The sequence below is a fragment of the Salarias fasciatus genome, chromosome 4 (assembly GCF_902148845.1).
Source record: "Salarias fasciatus chromosome 4, fSalaFa1.1, whole genome shotgun sequence".
NCBI lineage: Eukaryota > Metazoa > Chordata > Actinopteri > Blenniiformes > Blenniidae > Salarias > Salarias fasciatus.
Window position 1 is genome coordinate 20,832,568 of NC_043748.1, and position 24,256 is coordinate 20,856,823.

The 24,256-nt window shown below is 50.8% G+C and overlaps 3 protein-coding genes across 8 annotated transcripts; 2 read left to right on the forward strand and 1 right to left on the reverse strand.

Moving 5' to 3' along the window:
• Window positions 1-1,504: 1,504 nt before the first annotated feature.
• LOC115386526 (uncharacterized) lies at window positions 1,505-5,300 on the reverse strand. 3 transcript variants are annotated; one of them, XM_030088874.1, is made up of 5 exons: window positions 5,163-5,300; window positions 3,969-4,559; window positions 3,757-3,876; window positions 2,222-3,134; window positions 1,505-2,176 (listed from the first exon to the last, which is right to left on the reverse strand). In XM_030088874.1, exons 1-5 carry the CDS (start codon window positions 5,174-5,176, stop codon window positions 1,922-1,924), a joined length of 1,893 nt encoding a protein of 630 aa, XP_029944734.1. In that variant the 5' UTR covers window positions 5,177-5,300; the 3' UTR covers window positions 1,505-1,921. The 3 variants fall into 3 exon arrangements, with proteins under 3 accessions (XP_029944734.1, XP_029944735.1, XP_029944733.1); XM_030088875.1 differs by having other exon boundaries at window positions 1,505-2,041; window positions 2,177-3,134; XM_030088873.1 differs by having other exon boundaries at window positions 1,505-3,134.
• Window positions 5,301-6,534: 1,234 nt separating this feature from the next.
• Window positions 6,535-14,776, forward strand: nfatc2ip (nuclear factor of activated T cells 2 interacting protein). Of its 3 annotated transcripts, none has more exons than XM_030088881.1 (9): window positions 6,535-6,566; window positions 9,173-9,271; window positions 9,377-9,437; window positions 9,502-9,595; window positions 9,666-9,746; window positions 11,824-12,064; window positions 12,685-12,829; window positions 14,132-14,247; window positions 14,318-14,776. In XM_030088881.1, the coding sequence occupies exons 1-9, from the start codon at window positions 6,555-6,557 to the stop codon at window positions 14,477-14,479; spliced, it is 1,011 nt and encodes a 336-aa protein (XP_029944741.1). In that variant the 5' UTR covers window positions 6,535-6,554; the 3' UTR covers window positions 14,480-14,776. The 3 variants fall into 3 exon arrangements, with proteins under 3 accessions (XP_029944741.1, XP_029944742.1, XP_029944740.1); XM_030088880.1 differs by lacking the exon at window positions 6,535-6,566 and adding an exon at window positions 7,798-8,920; XM_030088882.1 differs by lacking the exons at window positions 6,535-6,566; window positions 14,132-14,247; window positions 14,318-14,776 and adding exons at window positions 7,789-8,920; window positions 13,880-14,119 and having other exon boundaries at window positions 12,685-12,904.
• A 661-nt stretch (window positions 14,777-15,437) lies between these two features.
• spns1 (SPNS lysolipid transporter 1, lysophospholipid) lies at window positions 15,438-23,036 on the forward strand. 2 transcript variants are annotated; one of them, XM_030088876.1, is made up of 12 exons: window positions 15,438-15,654; window positions 18,402-18,635; window positions 18,763-18,828; window positions 18,916-19,052; window positions 19,174-19,325; window positions 19,482-19,548; window positions 19,815-19,957; window positions 20,033-20,375; window positions 20,470-20,535; window positions 21,332-21,430; window positions 21,504-21,672; window positions 22,554-23,036. In XM_030088876.1, the coding sequence occupies exons 2-12, from the start codon at window positions 18,410-18,412 to the stop codon at window positions 22,622-22,624; spliced, it is 1,539 nt and encodes a 512-aa protein (XP_029944736.1). In that variant the 5' UTR covers window positions 15,438-15,654; window positions 18,402-18,409; the 3' UTR covers window positions 22,625-23,036. The 2 variants fall into 2 exon arrangements, with proteins under 2 accessions (XP_029944736.1, XP_029944737.1); XM_030088877.1 differs by having other exon boundaries at window positions 18,405-18,635.
• Window positions 23,037-24,256: the final 1,220 nt, after the last annotated feature.

The window sequence follows — 24,256 nt, forward strand, 5'->3', positions numbered from 1 at the left end:
CAGTTGATCAATCAGCTGCGTTCTGAGCTGAACTCATGGAGAACGGGAGGCACGGAGAAGGAATCATCAGTGGTTTCATTAGTTCACCTCAGGGGGTCGTCATAAAACGCTCAGTCCTCCAGATCTCAGTAATCTGGATCCATTTCTGTAAACTATCTGAATATCTTGTGATGATCAAAGCGATCCACTGGATCAGTCACTTCTTGTCTAACCTGTAACATTCCAGACATTTTCCTTCACATTAAAATCGCTCTTCTCCACAGAAACACCATTCCTCTGAATATTCTGCTGCTCTGGCGCCACCTTCAGGTCAAAACGAGGCAGTGAACTCTGTCCTGTCTGTGTGTGTGTGTGTGTGTGTGTGTGTGTGTGTGTGTGTGTGTGTGTGTGTGTGTGTGTGTTCTTGTATTTCTATCCTTGTCGGGGCCAAATGTCCCCACAAGGATAGCAAAACGTGGAATGACGTGCCTTGTGGGGACCTTTTTCCGGTCCTAAGTAGGAGAAACAGTGTTTTCTTGACCATGTTGTTGTTACTGAAAAAAGTAAAAGTGCAAAAACATTTCTTTAGGGTTAGGCTTTGTTGTGGTGTGGGTTAGGGTTAGGGTAAGGGTCAGGGTTAGGGGCTAGACATGAATGGGAGTCAATGGACGGTCCCCACAAGGATAGAAATACAACACTGCGCGTGTGTGTGTGTGTGTGTGTGTCCGCCCGCACATACACTCCTCTTCCTCAGAGTACTTCAAAGAAATGGAGGTCATTAAAATGAAACAAATTAAAAATAAATCAAATCAAGTTGATTCTAGGATTACTCATTTATTTATTTGTTTATTCATTTATTAATTTGGTCATTTCCCAGTTTGGGATTAATAAAGTGCTTCTCTTCTCTACTCTACTCTCTTGTCAGGGCTGCAGGGTGTTGGAGCCAATTCCAGCTGCTTACAGTTGGAGGGCGGGGTCCACCAGGACAGGTCCTGTTCAAACCTTTATCCTACGATTATTTTCCCGTTTATTCCTTTACAGTTGTTTACCCCGACAGTAAAAGTATCCTCAAAGCAGGATGCAGCCCTGGGAAAGGGGCGTGGACAGAAGCAACAGACGCAGCCTGTTCTCCGGCGAGGGACACCAGAGGGACTTTTATCCCGCCTGACACTCAGAACTGAGGTCACATGTGAGGCAGGAACCTCTGAATGCAGAGTTGTTGAACTGTAGTATGGGCCTTTAAAGGTTCCACAGCCTGATGGGGTTTTAACGGTCGATTTAGCCACACGTTGAAAAGCCAGGGCTGATTTCAGTCTTTTATTTGTTGAAGGAATGTTACAGCGCAGAATTCCTCAGAATCTGAACACAATAGTTCTTTATTAGTAGTGCATGACAATTGTGCAAATAAATATCATGTGCAAAGCTCAGTTGAAATCACTCAGAAAACAACAGCAAGAAAGATTTTTTTTATCAGTCAAGAGCAGAGTTTCTGCTCTCCTTTCTCTCCCTGTATTTTTTCCCGACATTTTCATCACCAGCCCAACATTTTCCTTTGATCAGAATCAAATCAGTGAGAAAATCCCGTAGCTAAACTGGAATTCAGGACAAACAACATCAATTCAAACTGGTTAGCATTAATCTGGAAGGTAATCTCATTCATATAAAAATGTTTGGGAAATGTTTTTCTTTCCGGAGACGTTTTTCTCGCTCTGTCAGTCTAATCCAGCAGTAGAGGGTGAAGCTCACTGGCCTGGAGACCTGGTGGAGACCTGGAGGAGAATAGGTGGAGTCTCATGGAGACCTGGTCTAGACCAGGTCAGGTCAGGAGGAGGTCAGGCAGGAGTGGAGGAATGATGTTGGAGTTTTGAGGCACATAGTTGCGTAGATGAAGCGTCTGTTGGCCGATTCCTGCCGTGTTGGTCTTCTTATGGGGTTTTTCAACTTATTCAGACGACTCCTCCACCTCGGCCGCCTCCTTCTCCTCGGGGTCAAGGTGAATCTGGGTCTCCAGGAGGGCCTCCTTCTCATCAGGGTCAGGGTGAAAGGGGGTCTCCAGGAGGGCCTCCTTCTCATCAGGGTCAAGGAAAAAGGGAGTCTCCAGGAGGGCCTCCTTCTCATCAGGGTCAAGGTAAAAGGGGGTCTCCAGGAGGGCCTCCTTGGTCTCAGAGTCGGGGTAAAAGGGGGTCTCCAGGAGGGCCTCCTTGGTCTCAGAGTCGGGGTAAAAGGGGGTCTCCAGGAGGGCCTCCTTCTTCTCCAGGCTGGGCAGGCCTTGGTCCAGAGAGTCGGAGATCTTCTGCCAGGAGTCCATGACGGAGCCCCACAGGGCCGCCCTGGCTCGGATGAACTGGGAGGTCTGGGTCTTGTTGGCTTTGGCCAGACTGATGCTGTCCTTGCAGATGAGGAAGATGTCCATGCCGAGGAAGAGCGCGTTGAGCGCGATGAAACCGGCTCTGGCGGAGCTGGACAGAACGGCGGAGCTCTTGGCTGCCGCCTGACCCAGATCCGGGACTTCTGAGGCCACTCTGGGAATGTTCCGCAGAGCTTTTCCTTCCTGAACCAACATTTTACCGGCACCTGAAAAAATCTCCTCATTTTTTAAAAGCTTCGCCAAATAGGCAGTGTCAACCATTGAATCGATCCCTTTACCGACTGAACCGGTGCTCAGGACCGCCCTCCCGACTCCCACGGCTATGTCGACCTCCGCGGCTCTCAGACTGGACACTGTCTGGCATTTGGCCTCTTCCACACAGGTCTGGAGGTTCTGGACGTCGTCCATGAAGCTCTGGAGGACTTCGCCGGCCTTGTTCTGCTGCGTGGCGTTCACTCCGATCTCGGTGGCCGTGGTGACCAGGCTGTTGACGCCGCTGGTGATTCCCAGTCCGACGCCGGCCATCGTCAGCGGCAGAGACGCCCCCAATGTGAACGGCATCAGCGCCAAGCCGACGATGGACAGGATGCCGCCGACGGCCCCCACCGAGCTGCCGGCCACGGTGGAGATCCGGGCCCCGGTGTTCATCCGGTCCAGCTGGACGGCGGCCTCCTCCAGCTCCTCCAGGAACCGCAGCATCCGGGGCCGGCGGTCCCGAAACTCCTTGACGAAGTGTTGACCGGCTTCCTGCTGGAACAGGAACGCCATCCGGAAGTGTGGGTCCTCCCTGAGAGGAGACCAGAGGGAAGTAGGTGAGCCGATGAACACGGTACCACAGCTTCTCCACGTCTTCACAGAGCGCCACAGAATGTCTCCAAGTAGCAACAAGCTAACCCAGCTAGCATCGGACCATTCAGAGGAGACGCCGTTCTGACGCCGCGTGTGCTTCAGTGTTTATATTCATGCATTAGTTAACTGGTTCTGACATGTGTTTAATACCCTGATGACCTGTGGGGGCAGTGTGGAGTAGCATAGGACATTCTGGAGGACAGACTGTGTGAATGTGTTTGTGGAGACAAACAAATGTCCAACATGTCCTCAATGTGGGAGTCGTGGACAAAGACCTGCTGCCTTCATGTGTTCTTCTACAGCGAACCAGCAGAACCTGCACTGCCCCCTGCTGGATGGGCTGAAACACTGCATGAGGGAGACGATTCTCCTCTCCGGATTCAACACGACAGTCAGACTTCCACTGAGGATCAATAATGTTCTATTGATCTTCGATCTTCTGTCTTAAACACACACACACACACACACACACACACACACACACACACACACACACACACACACACACACACACACACACACACACACACACACACACACACACACACACACAGGGGTACCTGATGTCAGTCAGCTGCTGGATGTGGTCCAGCATCCTCTGGAGGTCTTCTTCAGGCAGATCCTCGTCCAGCTCGACCTCCGTCTGTCCCTCGTTGTCCAACCCGCGGTCTCCGAAGCAGCTGTGAAGGACGGTGGACTTTCAGCTCGGGTCTTCATGCAGACTCTGGCAGTTTGAGTTGGATCGTGGTCCCCGGTGTGTGTCGTACTTTACCTCTTTTCAAACCTCTGGCAGATGTAGGTGCAGACCTGGATGTACTGGTCCAGCTGGTGAGCCAGGACTTCCACGTTGTGAAGTTGCGGGAGGAAGAAGAGATCTGTGTCTCTCTTGAACTCCAGCACCAGGGGGCACACTTGTTTTGCGACCAAGACCACGGCCCGAACCAGATCCAGTCCCACGCCTCCGCGCAGCCGAAGCGTCCGACTCTGGGCGAAGACGTGCAGCGAGGTGGCCGCCAGCGTCTCCACGGCGTCCAGGAAGCCGTGGACATCGTGCAGCGCCTGCAGCGAGCCGCTCAGCAGCTGGGCCAGCTCGTCCCGCAGCTCCGCCCGCCGGCCGTCCGCCGTCATGCCGCTCACCTGGCTCCTCAGGTACTCCGCCAGGGCCTTTCCTTTGTCGGGGGACTGAGTGACGTGGCTCAGGTTCAGGTCCACCTGGGCGGCTCTGTCTCGGAGGTCCAGCAGCATGTCCACCTCCATCGTCCTGCTCAGCTCCCACCTGGAGGACGACTGGCAGAAGGTCCTGACGGTGTGGATGGAGGTCAGGGTTTCTGCCACGTACGTCCGCAGTGCGTCCTGCAGCTCGCTGCGTGAAGAAACGGACAATTCAGCGTGAGAAAGAAACGCCACTTCAAGAAGGAAATACCGATTCTCAATATCTAAAAACCCGACTGATTCATATTTGTGTTGCTTTGTTTGAGACAGAACTTCACAAAAGGGTCTCCGTCCAGGACGGTTTGGTTCAGAGTCAGAGAGCTGAGTCACAACTTATAGAAACTTAAAACATGCAGAACAAAGACCTTCCAGGACCACAGATCCTCCAAGACAGAGGTCCCCCAGGACCAGAGAGTCCACAGAACCAGAGGACCCCCCCCCCCCACCACCACCACCACCACCACCACCACCCACCCCAAGCAATCAGCTGAGAATCACTGCTTGACTATTGACAAATGGACTGAACCAGCTGCTCTGAGTCCAGTTCAAAACCTGGACTGAACCACTATGCTGATCTGTCCAACTGTCCAAAGCTTTAAATTGTTTTAAACGTCTTTAAACTGCTTGTTTAAACAACTTTAAATTTCTTTAAACCGTTAAACTTTAAAATATCTGAACCAACTCTAAACTACTTTAAACAGCATCTGTTTCTTTTGAATTGACGGGTTCTTCTGAAAAAGTCCGGATCTGTTACCTTTTGGCAGACATGTCTCCTCGTCGCTCCTCGTTGGTAAAAACTAGAAAGAAAGAGCCAACAGAACCGGTTCTCCCTCTGAATGTGGCGGAAGCAGAGCTTCAGCTGAGCTGACTTTCGTTTCCTCACAGAGTTCTCATCTGGTTTCTGGGGAGGCGGTTCTGCGGGTTAACCCTGAGAGCAGTGTAGTTCTGCTGCGTGGCCACGAGAGGGAGCTAATATGACGTGTTTCCTGTTTAAGGTCCAGTCAGAATCTGGATGGAAGGAAAAAATGTTGTTGACATGTTTCCTAGAAGAGGATGGAGTAAAAGTTCTAGAAGAGGGTGGAGTGAATGTTCCTGAAGAGGGTGTAGTCACAGTTCTCCATGAGGGTGAAGTCAGTGTTCTCAGTTCCCCCCCCCACCCCCCCCCCCCACCCCCACCCCCGTGATCTTCACCGAGGTGTCGAACCGTTCTACACATGAAGAGTTCTGTCTTCACTTCTTCTGAACAGAACAACACCAGCAGATTAACTATTGCCGAGTAGAAGAACCGAACTTACAGGAGAATCAGCTCTGAACATCAACTACAATACCCACAATGCATTGTGTCCGTCTGCACTATGGCAGTCTGAGTAGCACAAAACACATGAAGCACAAATGATGAAAAAATATGGTCCACAATGCAGAAAGGCATTTTGGGAGCTGGGTAAGACGCTATGAGGACAAGACCACAACACATACCTGTGACAAAATATCATATTTGAGTTTCTATTCTATGTTGACACTTTTATTCAGGTTAGGTTTAGTTAGTAAGTTTTTGGAGGAAATTCAAAGATTGTCAAAGAAGCTGATTGTTTTTTCCATCATCACGTTCTTCGGTAGAACCATGACTACACATATGGAACAGAAGTGTTAAGTAAAGATCAGATCTGTGTATCCTGATGAGCTTTCTGGTCTGTGGTTCACTTGATGGATGCTGAGTGTTTATCACATCAGGACTTCTGCCTAAAAAAAAAACTATAATTAATGCTCTAAATATATTTAATTCTGTAATCAAACATTCAATCATTCCTCAAGGCAAAACCTCTTTTGTTTCTCAACAATAATTTTCTTTCCATTTCAAAGCCCTCAAAGATGTGGGAAACAAAGCATTAGATTCACTGAGAAAACTGATTTTAGTCAGCCCTGCTTCCTTTTTGTTTGTTTGTGCTTTACATTGTTTTATGTTTTGCATGTTTGATGAAGTTCTTGAGATTGTACCTTTATGTATGTTATTCTGTCTTCCGCTATTTTCTAAGATTTCGTAAAAAAAAAAAAAAAAAAAAAAAGTGTACTAAGAGCTCAGATGTCCCACGGTCCTGAACGCCTCACATTTCAGATGTCCAACGGTTCTAAAACGCATCAAACCAACATGGCGGACGCGGTGAGTTTTCGTAAATCTTCTTTGATTAAAACGATTAAAAGTCACAGAAAAGACGCCGTTCGGTTCCGTTGACACGCGGGACGTTTTCAGCTTTCTAAATATGCGCAGTTCGTCCACGAGGCCTCATAAAAAAAACAACGAAACTTAAAGTCGCGATTGAGCGGGAGATCTCTTCACAATAAGAGCACGGAGCGTTTGGGTTTTCATGTTTGTTTAACGTGGGAATAAAAGCGACGTTTTTTCCCCCGATAGAACTTCAACCTGTCGTTCATAACGGCGATCTGAACGCAGTTTAATTGAAGAAAACAGCGGGTTAGAAACCGTTTATAAAGTCCTTCTGGGCGAATAGTCTGGTGCAGCTTAAACGCATCTCTACCCGGCCGGGAAGTCCGGGTCCAGACCAGGAGAAGATCCAGCATCCAGGATTAAGGCTCTGGTCCTGTCTGGACCCTCTGAGGGTCTGTAAACGGTGTGAGGAGAACAGCTGGCAGGTCTGCCGTCGGTCCTCCAGCAGGACTCCAGAGAATCCACCTGTCAGTCCAGACCAGGGCTGCTCAGTCCTGATCCTGGAGCCCCTATCCAGCACGTTTTAGTTCTGTCCCTGCTTCAACACACCTGAATGCAATTATTGTGTCACCATCAAGCAACAGAAGCCCAAAAACATAGTATATAAGTTTGTTTGCCCCAAGTGTGTAGATTTCCTTAAAAGTGGAGTGCTCAATTGAGGGAGGTGACTGAATGTTTCACTTCTGGAGGCTCATGCAGAGACTCTGGGAGGTCATATGACTGTAAAGACACCTTTTTAAAGTGAATTTTGCATAATGACTCCTTCAAAACATGCTGGATAGGGGCTCTCCAGGAACAGGATTGAGCACCCCTGATCCAGACTGTCCTCATCAGACCCTCAGAAACAGGGTCCTCCTGGTATTCCTGGACCCAGTCTTGATGCTCACAGTGGTCACTAACAGAGGCTGTGTTTCACCTGGAGACAGGTCCTGATTGACTGCAGAGGTCTGAAAGACTGGGAGTCCTGGACCGAGCTGGACCACTTTGACACCACAGAACTGATCAGTCGGCCAATAAAACAATCAGTGAACATGAGGATCAATGAACTGATCACATCAAGAGCTGAAGGACTTCCTGTTCTCACAACTCTCTGGACTCTGAGGAGGATTTCATGCTGATGTGGGTTCAGCCTGGACCCTGAGACCTGTATTCACTGTGGATCCCGATGTTTCAGCAGAGTGTGGATTAGGTATCAGAGCGTTCAGGAGGTCTGCAGGACTGCCTTTTTAAAAATGTAATCTCAGCTTTTTGATTCAATTCAGAACTTTGGGGATTTTCAGATTAATTTTTTTTCCACTTTTCTCTAAATTCTCTTGGGTTTTGTGGATTTTTGGGTTTTTCTGCTCTGGTTTTCTTTATTTGCTGGGTTCTCGACCTTTAGAGTCCTTTGTTTTATGGCGTGTTCAGTAAAAAGTGAGGAACCTCCCACCTTTCCTTTAGAAGCTTTGATGGACTTGTCGGGACTTCCCGATTGGATTGATGGAGATTGGCTTGGGGACCGTTTTAGTCGTTTTTGATTGGTCGGTATCGATAAATCCATCCGATTTCCTCTCTGAGCTGCCGCTCTCAGTGGACGTGAGCTTTTGGTGAAATGTGAAGTAGAACAGTGAATTTGGTTCCTTAGGGAACCTCAAACATCTGAACAGCGGTGGGTCCTCCTTTAAAACAAAAATAGCACAGAGAAAGCAAAGCAGTTACTCACAGATAAACACGACGCTGTGGAGAACATTCTCTGAAAATCAAACCGGGTCAAGTGATGAGTCTGGTCCCATCAGCCTAATCCTCACCCCCCCCCCCCCCCCCCCCCCCCAGCCCAGTCGTAGTCCTCCAGGTGTTTGGTCCTCCGGTAGTCTGTTCCTTCAGTCTTCTGGTCCTCCAAGATTCTGGGCTTCTGGTTCTCTGGTCCTCCAGTGTTCTGTTACTCTGGTACTGTGGTCCTTCGGGGTTCTGGTTCTCCAAAGTTGTGGTCTTCTGATACACTGGTCCTCCAGCATTGTGGACCTCTCTTACGCTGGTCCTCTGGTCCTCCGGTTCTCTGGTCCTCCAGTGTTCTGGTCCTCCTCATGTGGATCCACTCCTGGTGGAGCCTGAGGAGGAGATTGCTGAACCCATGGTCCCGGTACCGGTGGACCAGGACTCCTGTTCCAGGGTCAGGGTGTGTGAACTAGCAGCAGGTTGATCCAGTGGAGAAAACAGCAGAACTCATCTGGAATGCAGCAGTTTACTTCACCACCAGAGGACATCCAGTTCTGGACTTGATGCTGGTCCTGTCCGCCGCGCTGTGTCTGGTGATTCCTGTTCTGTTCCATTCAGTCAGCGGTGGCTCAAACCGTCCATACTCAGCAGTCAATGTCCAAATGTCCACCGAGTTCCCGAACCACTGTGCCACTGTGACCCGATGACATTGTGTGTGTGTGTGTGTGTGTGTGTGTGTGTGTGTGTGTGTGTGTGTGTGTGTGTGTGTGTGTGTGTGTGTGTGTGTGTGTGTGTGTGTGTGTGTGTGTGTGTGTGTGTGTGTGTGTGTGTGTGTGTGTTCACAGATGTCTGATGGTGAGAAGCAGCTCCTGAAGCCTCCGCCAAAACGGCGGCGGATCCTCGACCCGTCGGCCATCGTCCCTGTCCCGGTGTACTCCAGCAAGGTAACGTAGGAGGCGTAGTGTGGGTGGGGCTCCTTCAGTCGAGGCCCTTCGGGGCTCTGTGGCCCCTCGGGCCCCCTCCTCTCAGCAGTGCGTCCCTCCGTCCAGGTGAGCAGCGGCCTGCAGATGAAGCCCAAAGCGACCGTGTTCTCTCAGGACGACGTCTCAGGTGAGGGGCGGCGGTTCCACAGGTGCTCCTCTCGGTTTTGTGCTAACAGCTGGTGTCTGAACAGACGACAGCCTCTGGTCCGAGTTCTCACGCCGGGAACCCGCCAACGTCATCGGCCTGAGCGACTCGGAGGACGAGGCCGTCTCCACGCCGACAGAGTGAGTGGTTCTGGTGGTTCAGGTTCACCACAAGGTACCGTCTGCTTACTTTGAGCTGTGCTGGTTTCAGAGGAACCGCTCGCTGCCCGTCCCCCCCCCCACCTGAGAGTCCAGTCCAGAAGCAGTCCAGGAAGGTCAAGCAGAAGCTCAGGTGGGTCTGTTTCCTCTCCCTTCATGTTCTTCATGTTAGAAGTTGGTCCACGTTCCGTTCTTTGATTGATCGGAGCCGGTCCAGTTTGAGTCACCTGGATTACTTTGGATCTGGGACAGATCTGCTTTGGGAAACGGGGTCTAGTTCAGTCCTGAGATCTGGATCTGAGCCAGATTCAGGTGGTCTGGACCTGTCTGGTCTGTGTGATGAGGAGGTTCTCTCACTGAGGGTTCTCTCTGGGAGTTCTCTCTCTGAGCGGGGGGATGCTGGGGCCTCCTCACCTCCTGCCCGTCTCACCCGCCCAGTGGTTTTTTTTTTTTTTTTATATCCAGATTGCACGATTGCGATCGTTATCTCGACCCACCGCTTGCTTTTTTTCTCATAGTCAGTCCCTTTATTGACCGCATCTTGAGTGGACGTCTGACTGCTGCTGCAGATTGAGCTGTGGGTATTGAGGGTGTGGATCTTAGTTTAAGACATTCCTGGTCTCTAAAATGTGTTTTCGGCTGAGGTGGTGAAGCTAATTGCTAGTGTTAGCACCGCCGGCTACCACTTTTGCTCTGCAGCATTTGCAAAAGATAGTTGTTTGGTCCACGTCCGACCTTTTAAAGCCAAAGAACTTCCAAACCGCAAATGTGGCTCCTCTTTTGGTGTTAGTTCCTCTGGGTAAACAGCGTGTGCTTCACTTTGAGAGCTCTCGCAGACAGCCATTCTCGACTCAGGTGTGCACCGCTGTGTTGTTGGTGTGCAGCAGTGAAATGGGTCCCTGCTGAAACACTTCACCGCCGCGCACGTTCCGGACGTTGTTTGGGCTGTTCACCAGTATTGCGGCATATGAAAAATTCATATCATAACGAAAATAAAGACTGGTATTCGGTACAAACCGGTATACCGCACAGGCCTACTTGCAGCTGCACTTCATTCCGTTGAGTCCTGTCGGCTTCATTGGCTCGTGGGACTCCAGAATCAGCTGACAGGAACTGGCAGGCCAGGCGGACTTCAGTCCGAGTGGCTGTGGAGGCAGGCTGGGGTCTTGGAGGACTATTGGTCAGTCTTGGAGAAACTGGCAAAATATCCAGCACCTCGGGAAACAGTAAACAGTGTTGATGGAGACCTGCTGTCCTCAACTGGGGACTTTATCGGACGGTGGAAGGAATACCTCGAGGACCTCCTCAATCCCATCGCCGCGTCTTCTGTGGAGGAAGCAGAGGCCGAGGTCTCAGAGGTGGACTGGAGTCTGAAGAGTCACAGATGGACTGAGGTCTCAGAGGTGGACCCCAAGCTGAAGTCTCCGAGGTGGTTGGTCAGCTCCTCCGTCTCAAGGCACCGGCGGTGGACGAGATTCGCCCTGAGTGCCTGAAGTCTCTGGATGTGCAGGGACTGTCTTGGTTGACACGTCTCTGTAGCATCACATGGCGGTCGGGGACGGTGCCTCTGGACTGGCCATCCTCGGTGGTGGTCCCCCTTTTTATAAATGTGCACCAGAGGGTGTTCTCCTAATATAAGAGGATCACACTCCTCAGCCTCCCTGGGAAAGTCTATACCAGGCACTGGAGAGGAGGATTCCACCGACAGTCGTACCTTGGATCCAGGAGGAACCGTGTAGTTTTGTTCTTTGTCGTGGAACACTGGACCAGCTCTTAGACCCTCCATAGGGTGCTCAGGGGGTTCATGGGAGTTCCAGTCCATATGTGTTTTGTGGATTTGGAGAAAGCATTCGACCGCGTCCCTCGTGGTATCTTGTGGGTGGGGGGCTTCAGGAGGATTTGGCCCCTTGTTCAAGGCCGTCCGGTCTCTGTATGACTGAAGTAGGAATCTGGTCCGCATTGCTGGCAGTCAGTCAGACCTGCTTCAGGTGCATGTTGATTCCAGTAGCCATACATCTATGCTTGTAGCTACTGTTGTGTGACGTAATGGTCTGTTCTGCTTCAGTTCTGCAGCGTTCCACAGCGTTCCACAGTGTTCCATAGCCAGTGTAAACTGGGCCTTAGAGATGCTGAGTTCTGAGTCAAATAAGGGAAACAGGAAGAAGAGGAGAACGTCTCACTGAAAATGTTCTGTCCTTTTCTGTCCTCAGTGAGATCGACAGGAAGCTGCAGGCTGTCAACGCCCTCCGGTCTCCAGAGGCCACCGGCAGGACCACCAGGGGGGCCACCGGCAGGACCAGCAGGTCCCGCCGGACCGCGGCGTCCGAAGAAGACGACGTGGTCGTCGTGAGCCCGCCGTCGGAGGGTCTGAGTCCCGGTGGTTCCGCGGTCCGAGAGATTCCTCTGAAGATCCGCTGCAGGACGGACGTCCACAAGATCCCAGTTCTGACGGTAACCTGGCGTTCCCCGAGGACGAACCTTCTGCTTTCTGCCAGAGACACGAGAACATGTTTCTGTTGTCATGACATTTCCATGGCTCCGTGTTTCCATGGCAACAGGCTGCATTATGTTTCCAGAACAACGGAGTGTCGCCTGTTGACCCTGGGCTGACCGCTGTCTCTCCGTCTGTGTGTGTGTGTGTGTGTGTGTGTGTGTGTGTGTGTGTGTGTGTGTGTGTGTGTGTGTGTGTGTGTGTGTGTGTGTGTGTGTGTGTGTGTGTGTGTTCTTGTATTTCTATCCTTGTCGGGGCCAAATGTCCCCACAAGGATAGCAAAACGTGAAACGACGTGCCTTGTGGGGACCTTTTTCCGGTCCTAAGTAGGAGAAACAGTGTTTTCTTGACCATGTTGTTGTTACTGAAAAAAGTAAAAGTGCAAAAACATTTCTTTAGGGTTAGGCTTTGTTGTGGTGTGGGTTAGGGTTAGGGTAAGGGTCAGGGTTAGGGGCTAGACATGAATGGGAGTCAATGGACGGTCCCCACAAGGATAGAAATACAAGACTGTGTGTGTGTGTGTGTGTGTGTGTGTGTGTGTGTGTGTGTGTGTGTGTGTGTTCGGCGGTTCTCTCCTCAGTCCATGTGTTTGAGCGCCGTGGTGACCAAGCTGTCCGTCATCCTGGACGTCCCGCCCCCTCGTCTCCTGCTGCTCCGGGAGGACGTGGAGCTGGACACCGACGCCACCGTGGCCGAGCTCGGCCTCGGCATCGCCGACATTATAGGCGAGTCACCTGACACTCTGTCAGGATCAGGGGTCAGGGGTCGGACGCATTTCAGAGAAATCGGCTGCAAAAAGTCGGGGGCCCTGTCCCAATACCCACACTACGCCCTACGGTCCTCAGTGGAGTGTGCACTTAGTTGAAGTGCGCGTAAGGGTTTGAGTGCGTAGGTTACAAGGGTGCAAAAATTGAAGAATTGGGACGGTGATGGTTACGTCATCGCTTTGCGTCACTGCATCAGATCTGCGACACTAATCATGGCGGGAGTTGGCGTTGTCTTCGGAATTTTGCTTTTGAAAATGATTGCAAAACTGCACCAGCGCTATATAAAACCAATGCATTATTATTATTATTATCATTATTACCAGTTGATGATTTTACGGAGAAAGAAGAGCCAGAAACGAATGTGGTTCATTCGCCAGGCACTCGCCGCTGTGCCGGACTTTCGTCAACCGGTAATTTTAATCTATTGTCTTTTGTTTCATTTTAGCTGATGTGAAGCATCCCCTTGAAAACGAGATGGTGAATCTCAAGGGGGCTTACCTCCATACACAAAATAAATAAATGGCAAGTATAAATATAAATATACTAAACGTGTGCAAATTTCACTTTTGCTTTTACACTTTTATTTCAGTCGTTCCACTCCACGTTATGGTTAATTCAGTATCCGTAAATACAAAACGGTGCATTTATCAGTGAAATAATAATTCACATTCGATGTATCTTTCTAAGTAACAGTGCTAACCCACAGGTACATCATAAAAAAAAATCAAATATCGTAATACTTACACTTGAAAATACATTTTTTTGGCGCCGGAGCGTCGCTGACCACCGCCATGTTTTTCTGTCTTGTCGGCCGTTAGGAACTGTGGGTAATCTCCTTCGGCTGAGTCCGCTCCGATGCGGGCTTCGCTGGAGTGTGGATCAAGGGCGCAAAGGGGGCGGGGCCAAAGAGCACTCTGGAGGATTGGGACACCCTACGCACTCACACCCCTCAGCGGGAACGCGCAATTGAGGGGCACAAGGGTGGGAGTGCGAGTATTGGGACAGGGCCGGGGTGTGCCAGCAGGGTGTTAGCGGCATGCTAGCATTGTGTTAGAAGCATGCTAGCAGGGTGTTAGCTGTCTTCTAGCAAGGTGTTAACTGCCTACTAGCGAGACAGTAGCGGCATGCTAGTGGGATGTTAGCTGCCTGCTAGCGGGGTGTTAGCGGCATGCTAGCGGGGCATTAGCTGCCTGCTAGCGGGATGTTAGCAGGACAGCAGGCGGCGAGCATCTTCGGGCTCATGCGGGTTTTTCTGTGCAGAGTGTGTCATCATGAGAGCCGAGGACCAAGATGGCGGCACCGGCGGCGGCGGTATGATCACCGTGAGGCTGCAAAGCAAAGACAAAGACTCGTCCCAGGAGTTCTCCGTGCACAGGGTGCGTGGCTCCGCCCCTTCCTGTGTGTGTCTGACGTGTGTGAGAGCGTAACGCCGTCTGTCTGCCGCAGGAGGCGCCGCTGGGCTCCGTCTTCTCTCAGTACGCGGCGCAGCTTCCCGACGGCGCTCGCAGGAAGATCCGCTTCCACTTCGACGGCCACAAGGTGACGGAGCGCCAGACGCCGGCCCAGCTGGACATGGAGGACGGAGACATCATCGAGGTCTGGACCTGAGCCGCTCTGCCTGCGGACTCCGCCCCGACCAGCGGGCCGACGGAGATGTAGTTTTGACTTTTTATTTGTAAAATAAAATAAATTCCCGGCTGTGAAACGAGCAGCTCTGCAGGGGTTTTTTTTGTTTTTTATTTTACTTCACCTGCTGGAAACTGACTTCAGGACGAAAAACACCTTTCACGCCTCAAACAGCTGATTCAGCATTTTCACTGGAGAACCCTGAAGTGGTGAGGATGAGGATGATCACCTCCTCTACCCTCACCAGTATTCTACAACTGTTCACTGAAGCGTTGTTGAATAAAGTGTTTCAGGATCTGTTCTCTGCTCTCATTCCTTCGGTTCCGTCAGAAAATGTCGTCCCTCAGAGACGAAGCGTGTCTCTTTCTTCTGTTGTGACGTTTCGTGTCGGTGCCGTACGTCAGACTAACGGCCGGAGCGCCGGTTGCCGGCGCCGTGCGAACGCCTCGCAGCCGCTGAAGGAAACGGAACCGTTTGATCACCGACAGTGGAGCGGAGCAGCAGGTTTCCAACATGTGGACGTTTGAACGGAAGCGTCCACGTCGTTCCTCCTGTCAGTGAAGCAGTCAGCAGAAACAAGGGGGAAGTTCAAAGGTCAAGGTGTGACCTTCACCGATCAGCTGACTCAGAGCACTGCTTTTTAATAAAATAATAGTCCAACGTTTATTGACAAGTTCATCAATTAACCACACAACCATTCATAATAAAATAACTTTTTTCTGTAATAAAGGAAAGTCACGTGACAATGTTTGTTATTGGAGCTATTATGGGATGTTCATAACTCTGACCTAATGGTAATGATCTAAAATGACTGACTTATTGCTGACAGTGTTTGCAGTCTGCCGTTCGGCGGTTTTATTTCTCCTTCTTGACCTGATTCCGAGTCTCCGGCTGTCATGTGACGGCTCCAGGAAGTCACGTGACTCCCGGGTCACGTGCCCGGACGTACGCTCAGAGTTGCGATGGCGGCCGCCCGGTGAGCCCGTCTGTCCCGTACAGCGTCAACCCGAACCCGGTGCTTCTGGACCCGAACCCCCTGCCTGGACCCGAACCCCGCCTGGACCCGACACTGCTCCAGCTCCCGGATGGCTCGTGAGCCGCGGTCGTAACGGCGCGAAACTCGACACGAGAACGGGAAGATCTGAGTCATCGTAGAGGTAAACAACAACTACAACAACAACAACAACAACAACATGAACAACATAGCAAGCAACAGAAGAAACAACCCGCCAGAAAAGAGGGAGCAGAAGAGCCGCTGGTTTCCGGTTCAAACAGGGTAAAGCAGAAAAACTGATGAAGTGAAGTTTAGTGCAGAAGAGAGGAGTTAAAGGGACGGATGACCAGACTCTACGACCCACTACTAGTCTTTACAAATCATTACTAGACATTACTAGTCTCTATTACTATTTTTATTCACTATATATTTGTGTATTATAAATATACATTATACAAATATATCAATATCATATAAATATTAATATATTATTATTACTATTATTAGTCATGTTTACTATATTAAATATTACTATAAATATAATATAAACTATATATAATATTATACACTATATGTATTACTATATTTTATTCACTACATCATTAGTCATTAATACTCATTACTAATCGTAACTAGTCTTTACTAGTCCTCTTCATGTCATGTTACTGACGACCAGCTGACATCTTGGATCCTGCTGTGATTCTTTGTCAGCCTGTTACCGTCAGTGATGTTTATAAAGCGGGTTAGTTTAAAGCGGCTCTCAGGTGTTGATCTGGAGTGAGGCTGGCATGTGATCGATTAGAGACGCTTCTGTTAGAAGAAGAAGAAGAAGAAGAAGAAGAAGGAGAAGAAGCCAGTTCAAACATAGATATATATACAAACACTTATATGATGTCTATGAGTTCAAAGCCTCCCGCGGCTCCTCAGTGTTCCTCAGGACGCTCAGAAGTCCGAGGGCCAATGAACGCCTCACGTCATCTCATGAAGGAGTTGAGAACCAACAGTCTGTGGAGCCAGGGCCGAACCATCAGATCGACATTTAACCAGATTAATCTTTCTGGCCGACCGAGTTCCTGGAACAGTGACACATTTGACCACCTTTTGTTTTGTTTTTTGTTTTTGAAATCCTGGATGTTTAGTAAGGCGTGTGACCTCCTAACCCATCTCAGGGTTCCTCAATCTTTATGACTAAAAGAACCGTTTCAGTGACTTTCCCTCAAGTCCAGCTGTTCTGGAGCCTTAAATAATATTGAACCAAAACACTCGATCTTCTGATGCATTCATGAAGTTTAACTCCAGTTCAGAAAAGAGAACATTTAATTACATTTAACCTATTTTTTGTTCCTGATTTTAACAGTTTCGCTCCAGTTTTTGAGCTTTTTTTCTTGACAGTTTTGACAATTTAGCTGTTTTAATTCTTTTTAAACAGTTTTCTTTGCTTTTTCCTACCATATTTAATTTTCTTATATTAGAAATTGTAGAAATTATTTTTTTAAGCTGTTCTATCATTTTTTTACTCATTTCTTTTGGTTTAGCTGTTTTTCCTCATTTCACTTGAACCTTTTTTGAATCCCTTTTGAACAAAGAGTGACGAATTATATCATAATATGACAATAAGTTAAATTTTTATTCGGGTTTCATGTGCTTAAGGCTCCATGGAGCCGCTGCAGAGGGACTGAAGAGCCACAGGTGGCTCCAGAGCCGCAGGTTGGACACCCCTGCTCTGTACTAACAGTGCTCAGGGTTCACTGGTTCATAAAAGCAGACTTGACGAATGGAAGTTGGCGTAAACTTGTTTTGGTCAGAGAAGACATGAGGCGAGAGTAAGGCTGAATCCCATTTCACCCCTTAGCCCTTCCCCTTGGCCCTACCCCTCGTTTTGCGCGTTCACGTGGAGGGGTAGGAGTGTCCCAATTGTCATTATGACGGAGGGGTAGGGCCAAGAAGGAGGGCCAGTCACCCCTTCAAAAGGAGATTCTCGAGAGGCACACTCCAAACGGAGGGGTATCGGCCGATGGCGAGGGGCGCTTGTTCTTTCAGCCTAGATCATGCCTGGCGGGCGGGGTTAATTCACTTCCGCATTGACGGGAGTGATCGTTTTCACACCCGCGCATTCCTGGCGCATTCCAAACACAACAGATAGACGATTATTTTCAATAAACTGGTTTCTTCAACACGGCCCGCCTGGAATGCGCGGGTGGGAAACGAGCGCCCCCGCCAATGCGGAAGTGAACTAACCCCACCCGCCACTGACGGTCCAGGCGAACAAAACAAGCGCCCCTCGCCACCGGCGCCACTGGATGACAGATTTCTCAGAAAGCCTTCCAAGATCGGCAAGATGGCGGCGTCCGCAACGAAAGACGTTCATAAATGTCAGTATTTTGTCAATTAATAAAGTTTTAAAATGTAAGAAAAACATTCTTCTTCGGCAGATAATTGTCGCATCTGCCTACGTCATCGGCAGCGGCGACTACTGATGACGTACGCGATTGTCGGAGGGGTGTCCCAATTCGGAGGGGTTGACTTTCTCCCCTACCCCTTAGCACTCCGTTTCATAGGCGGAGGGCTAAGGGGTAGGGCCAAGGGGGAGGGCTAAGGGGTGAAATTGGATTCAGCCTAAAGAGTGAACTGCTCCTCCAGCTGAACACAGGCAGCTCCGTCCTGCTGCAGGGAACATGGCGCCCTCTGCTGGACAACGGCTGGAACAGCTTCTCAACGTCAAACTAGAAGGAAGTGTTTCAAGTTTATGGGATGAAAAAAAAATGGATTTATTGAACAAAAAATTCGATTTAAAAAACACTGAATGGAAAAAGCCAAACAAGATGTTGAGACAGAGAGCGAGGAGGAGGAGGAGGAAGAGGAGGAGGAGGAGGAGGACGAGCAGCCTCTAAGCCTGTTGTCTCCTCTCAGCAGCAGCCATGTCGGCGGCGGACGTCACGGCGGACACGGCGCCGTTCTTCTCCTCGGACAGCGAGGCGGACGGCCCGGAGGAGCAGGAGGCGGCGGCGGCGGCGGGGCGGAGGGCCGAGGGGGCGGAGCCTGCAGAGCCGGCCAGCGGCGTGTCTCCAGTCCGGGCGCTGCTCACCGTCTTCATCCTCTGCTACATCAACCTGCTCAACTACATGGACCGGTTCACCGTGGCAGGTGGGGGGGCCACAGAGGGGGGGCTGCATAGACATGGAGGACTGCATTTCAAATCCCACCTACAGCCCTGTACCTGAACGCCTCGTTTGTGTATGTGTGTGTGTGTGTGTGTGTGTGTGTGTTCCAGGTGTTCTCCCGGACATTGAGAACTACTTCCTGATCGACGACTCCAAGTCCGGCTTACTGCAGACAGGTGAGGGGAGCAGGACTGTTGTTGTTGTTGAGACCCAGCAGAGCGTCGGGGTTCCTGACGCCAGAGCCCGGTTCTCTTTTTCTCCAGTCTTCATCTGCAGCTACATGTTCTTGGCTCCGTTCTTCGGTTACCTCGGCGACCGGCACAACAGGAAGTACATCATGAGCGCCGGGATCACCTTCTGGTCTGTGGTGACTCTGGCCAGTTCCTTCACCCCCCGAGAGGCGAGTGCTCCACCCTGACCCCACCCTCCTCCACCCTACCCCCACCCAGCTGCTCCCTACCCCACCCTGTTCCACCTCCTCCCCCCCGGTCTCACCCGGCCCTGTGCTCTTGCCGCTGCAGCACTTCTGGGCGCTGCTGCTGACCCGCGGCCTGGTGGGCGTCGGCGAGGCCAGCTACTCCACCATCGCTCCCACCATCATCGCCGACCTCTACGTCGGCGGCCGGCGGACCAACATGCTCTCCGTCTTCTACTTCGCCATTCCGGTCGGCAGGTAACCGCACCCGGCTGGGGTTCCACACGGTGGAACCGCCACAGGCGTCCACGTCTCTCATCACTTTGAATTGAAGGCGTGAAGTCAGGTTCCCCCGCCTGACGCTCTGACGGAACGCTCTGCTCACCGCTCCGTCTCTCTGCTTCCCCTCGTCAGCGGACTCGGCTACATCGTCGGTTCTCAAGTCAGTAACGTGACGAAGGACTGGCACTACGCTCTGAGGGTGAGTCCCAATACACCACAAATTATCACTACGCTCTGAGGGCGAGTCCCAATACACCACAAACTGACAGTAGACAGTGAGGGTGAGTCCCAATTTGCCACAAATTATCACTACGCTCTGAGGGCGAGTCCGAATACACCACACACTGACAGTAGACAGTGAGGGTGAGTCCCAATTTGCCACAAACTGGCATTATGCTGTGAGGGTGAGTCCCAACCCCCCACGACCCTGTGGCAGCTGTCCGGACCCTCTGGCCCCTCCCCCAGGTGACGCCGGCGCTGGGTCTGTTCGCCGTGCTGCTGCTGCTCTTCGTGGTCCAGGAGCCGAAGCGAGGCGCCGTGGAGGCCCGGCCGGACCACCACCTCCGGCAGACCAGCTGGATCAAGGACCTGCAGGCGCTCAGCAAAAAGTAGGTTCTCCAGATTCGCGCCGGAATAAAGACGCTCTGGAGGCTCTCTTCCTGACGGCCGCCTCCTCCCTGCAGCTGCAGCTTCCTGCTGTCCACGCTGGGCTTCACCGCCGTGGCCTTCGTCACCGGGTCTCTGGCTCTCTGGGCGCCGACCTTCCTGCTCCGGGCCGCCGTGTTCACCAAGGAGCGGCCGCCGTGCACGGAGGGGCACTGCGCCTCGTCGGACAGCCTGATTTTCGGCGCCATCACCTGCGTGACGGGCGTGCTGGGCGTGTTCAGCGGCGTCCAGGTGAGCCGGAAGCTGCGGAGCCGGACGCCGCGCGCCGACCCACTGGTCTGCGCCGCCGGCCTGCTGCTCTCCGCCCCCTTCCTCTACCTCGCCATCGTGTTCGCCGAGCTCAGCACCACCGCCACATACGTGAGTTTCGGGAGGAGCCCGCTGCCTCTGCGGGCTCCACCGCCGGTCACCGTCAGTTCAGGTCAAAGGTCAACACAGCCCTCCGTCTCCTCAGGTCTTCATCTTCCTGGGGGAGACCTTCCTGTCCATGAACTGGGCCATCGTGGCCGACATCCTCCTGGTGAGAAACCTCACTTCCTGGTTCAGATCCCGACAGAAGTTTCATTGATTCCAGTTTCAGTTTAAAGATTCCAGAAACAGACTTTTTCCAGGTTTTTAAATATATTTTCTATATAATATTATAAATATACTGTATATAAAAATATAAATATTGTTTTATCATAATATAGTTAAATAACTATTCTGCTCCGTTTGTGAGACGATCTCTAAAAACAGGGATTCCTGTGAAAACTGGACTGACAATGAACCACAGACTCGAACTGGAAAAGACGTCAAGATGAGAGACTCGTCTCCTCAGTCCTCTGTAGAGTCTCGTCTCCTCAGTCCTCTGTAGAGACTTGTCCCCTCGGTCCTCTGTAAAGACTCATCTCTTCAGTCCTCTGTAGAGACTTGTCTCTCTGTAGGTACTCATCTCCTCAGTCCTCTGGAGAGACTCGTCTCTCTATAGAGACTCGTCTCCTCAGTCATCTGTAGAGACTCGTCTCTCTGTAGAGACTCGTCTCCTGAGTCTTGTGTTGAGACTTGTCCCCTTGGTCCTCTGTAAAGACTCATCTCTTCAGTCCTCTGTAGAGACTTGTCTCTCTGTAGAGATTCGTCTCCTCAATCTTGTGTCGAGACTCGTCTCCTCGGTCATCTGTTGAGACTCGTCTCTCTGGAGAGACTTGTCTCTGTAGGGACTCGTCTCCTCAGTCTTGTGTCGAGACTCGTCCCCTCCGTCATCTGTGGAGACTCGTCTCTCCATCGGGACTTGTCTCCTCAGTCGTCTCTCTGTCTTTGTCCTCACTTCCTGTTTGCAGTACGTGGTGGTTCCCACCCGCCGCTCCACCGCCGAGGCGCTGCAGATCGTGGTGTCTCACCTGCTGGGGGACGCCGGGAGTCCGTACCTCATCGGAGTGGTACGTCCTCAGGACAGAGTTGTCCCGCAGCCGCCGGCCGCCGGTGACCGGAGAACGTGTCTTTGTCCTCCAGGTGTCGGACTCTCTGCGGAGGAACGACTCCTTCATGTGGCAGTTCAGGTCGCTGCAGCTCTCCCTGCTGCTCTGCTCCTTCGTGGCCGTTGTGGGCGGAGCCTTCTTCCTCGCCACCGCCCTCTTCATCGAAAGAGACCGCGACCGTGCCGAGAAGCACGTGGCTGCAGGTGAGACGGGCGCCGGCAGTGGAGCGATCCGGATCAGTGGAACAGTCTGGATCTGTAGAACAGTCTGGATCAGTAGAACAGTCCGGATCAGTCAACCAATCATGTATTAATATGTGATCCAAGTTCAGCTTTCTAACCCTCAGATGCTGCTCTGTTAAATGTGTTGTTACCATGGAAACCTTTCTGTTAGCATTCAGTAAAAGCTCCTACTAACGCTCTGATAAACAGCCTGCTAGTCCTGCTAACAATGTTAGCTCTACTAGTCTTGTAAACCTTGCTAATCCCACTAATCCCGTTAATCCCGCTAACCCTACTGATCCTGCTAACCCTGCTAATCCGGTTAACCCTGCTAATCCCACTAATCCTGCTCACCCTGCTAATCCCGCTAATCCTGCTAACCCTGCTGATCCTACTAACCCTGCTAATCCCTCTAACCCTACTGATCCTGCTAACCCTGCTAGTCCCATTAATCCTGCTAATCCCACTAATCCTGCTCACCCTGCTAATCCTGCTCACCCTGCTAACCCTGCTAATCCTGCTAATCCCGCTAATCCTGTTAATCCTGCTGATCTTGTTTCACTCTGTGGAGATGTTCTCCTTGCCGCGCTGATAAACTTTGAAGTAAAGTTGTGTTTTCTGTCAGACCTGCTCGCCATGCTGCTATCTCACTACTAAAGCTTCTGTTGATGCTTTATGAAGCCACACATGCTAACCTTGTTGATCACACTCTCAAAGCTATGCTAACCTGCTAATGATGCGCTGTCTCTCATGCAGCTAATGCTACGCTAGCTCATTCTAAACGTTGTAGTTTTCAGCTGATCGTGTTCTTTGAAGACGAAGGAATGAAAACCCCGCTAACCGTTTTGTCGTCTTGTCTGCAGATGACGAGCCGATCGTCGTGCCGAAGAGCGGCCGCTCCACCCGCGTGCCGGTGTCCAGCGTCCTGATTTGACGGCGGGACTTTCGCTCACTTCCTGTTTTCATTTTGACACTGAGCGGACAGCTAGCCGGCGGTTAGCGGACGGCTAGCAGACGCTGGACAGTTATTTTTATACCGTATTTTTTTAAGAGCATTTGGAGGAAGTCCGGATGGAGTCTCTGCTGGTTCTGTCAGGAACCCGAGGAACAGAAGCTTTGGCCCCCCTGGTGGTCAAACAGAGTCACCTCCACCACAGACGCCGTCGTGGGACTATTTTTTTCTTCTTCTTCTTCTTTTTTTCGTTTTTAACCCGAGTTTTAAAGAAGAGATTTTAGTGGGATGTGGATGAAGGGATCGATGTGGGTCTGATGGTTTTTACATTCAGCTCTGATGATTCCAGCCTGAGTGACACTTTGCTCTCTCGTTTGATTAAAAAATGCTGACTAAACAAGTTGTGACTGAAATGTTTTCACTGATAAGCTTCGGCGCAGAACGTTCCGTGAGTTCTGACTTCATGAGAACCGCTTGACCCCGGTCGATTCTCAGGTTCTGTTGATGAACTTGAAGGTGTTAGAAAACTGTTACAAGTTCTTCTGTTTTAGAGATGTAGCAACATCACAGACGATATCTGTGGCCAACACACGAACAGGATCATATTACACACCAGTGGAATGGAAATAATACACCTCTCATTGGTATAACACACCTCCCAGATCGTATTCAACTCTGATTGGTCCATTAATCCAGGGCAGCTGGTCGGGGGTCGTTTCCTGACCAGCACCCCCAAAAGGCCGAGTCTGGAGGAGCGCCTCTGTCAGGCTGCGTGGAGCTCTGAGTGGAAGAAGCAGCATAGCGTCTGGAGTGTGTGTGTGTCATCTGGGGAGTGTGTGTCGTCTGGAGTGTAAATGTATGAGAATCAATGTGAAGGAGTAGAACCCTCAACTGAACTACACAACCGTTCTAGAGGAACCATGGAGAGGCTAACGAGGAGTGGAGAGAACCGGGAAGTGTTTGACAAGTGGTGTGGGTGGGTGTGTGTGTGTGTGTGTGTGTGTGTACTTGTATTTCTATCCTTGTCGGGGCCAAATGTCCCCACAAGGATAGGAAAACCTGGAACGATGTGCCTTGTGGGGCCCTTTTCCAGTCCTAATGAGGAGAAACAGTGTTTTCTTGACCATGTTGTTGTTACTGAAAAAAGTAAAAGTGCAAAAACATTTCTTTAGGGTTAGGCTTTGTTGTGGTGTGGGTTAGGGTCAGGGTAAGGGTCAGGGGTCGGAGTTAGAAACGAATGGGAGTCAATGGAAGGTCCCCACAAGGATGGAAATACGAACCTGTGTGTGTGTGTGTGTGTGTGTGTGTGTGTGTGTGTGTGTGTGTGTGTGTTCTCGTATGTCTATCCTTGTTGGGGCCAAATGTCCCCACATGGATAGCAAAACGTGGAACGACGTGCCTTGTGGGGACCTTTTTCCGGTCCTAAGTAGGAGAAACAGTGTTTTCTTGACCATGTTGTTGTTACTGAAAAAAGTAAAAGTGCAAAAACATTTCTTTAGGGTTAGGCTTTATTGTGGTGTGGGTTAGGGTTAGGGTAAGGGTCAGGGTTAGGGGCTAGACATGAATGGGAGTCAATGGACGGTCCCCACAAGGATAGAAATACAAGACTGTGTG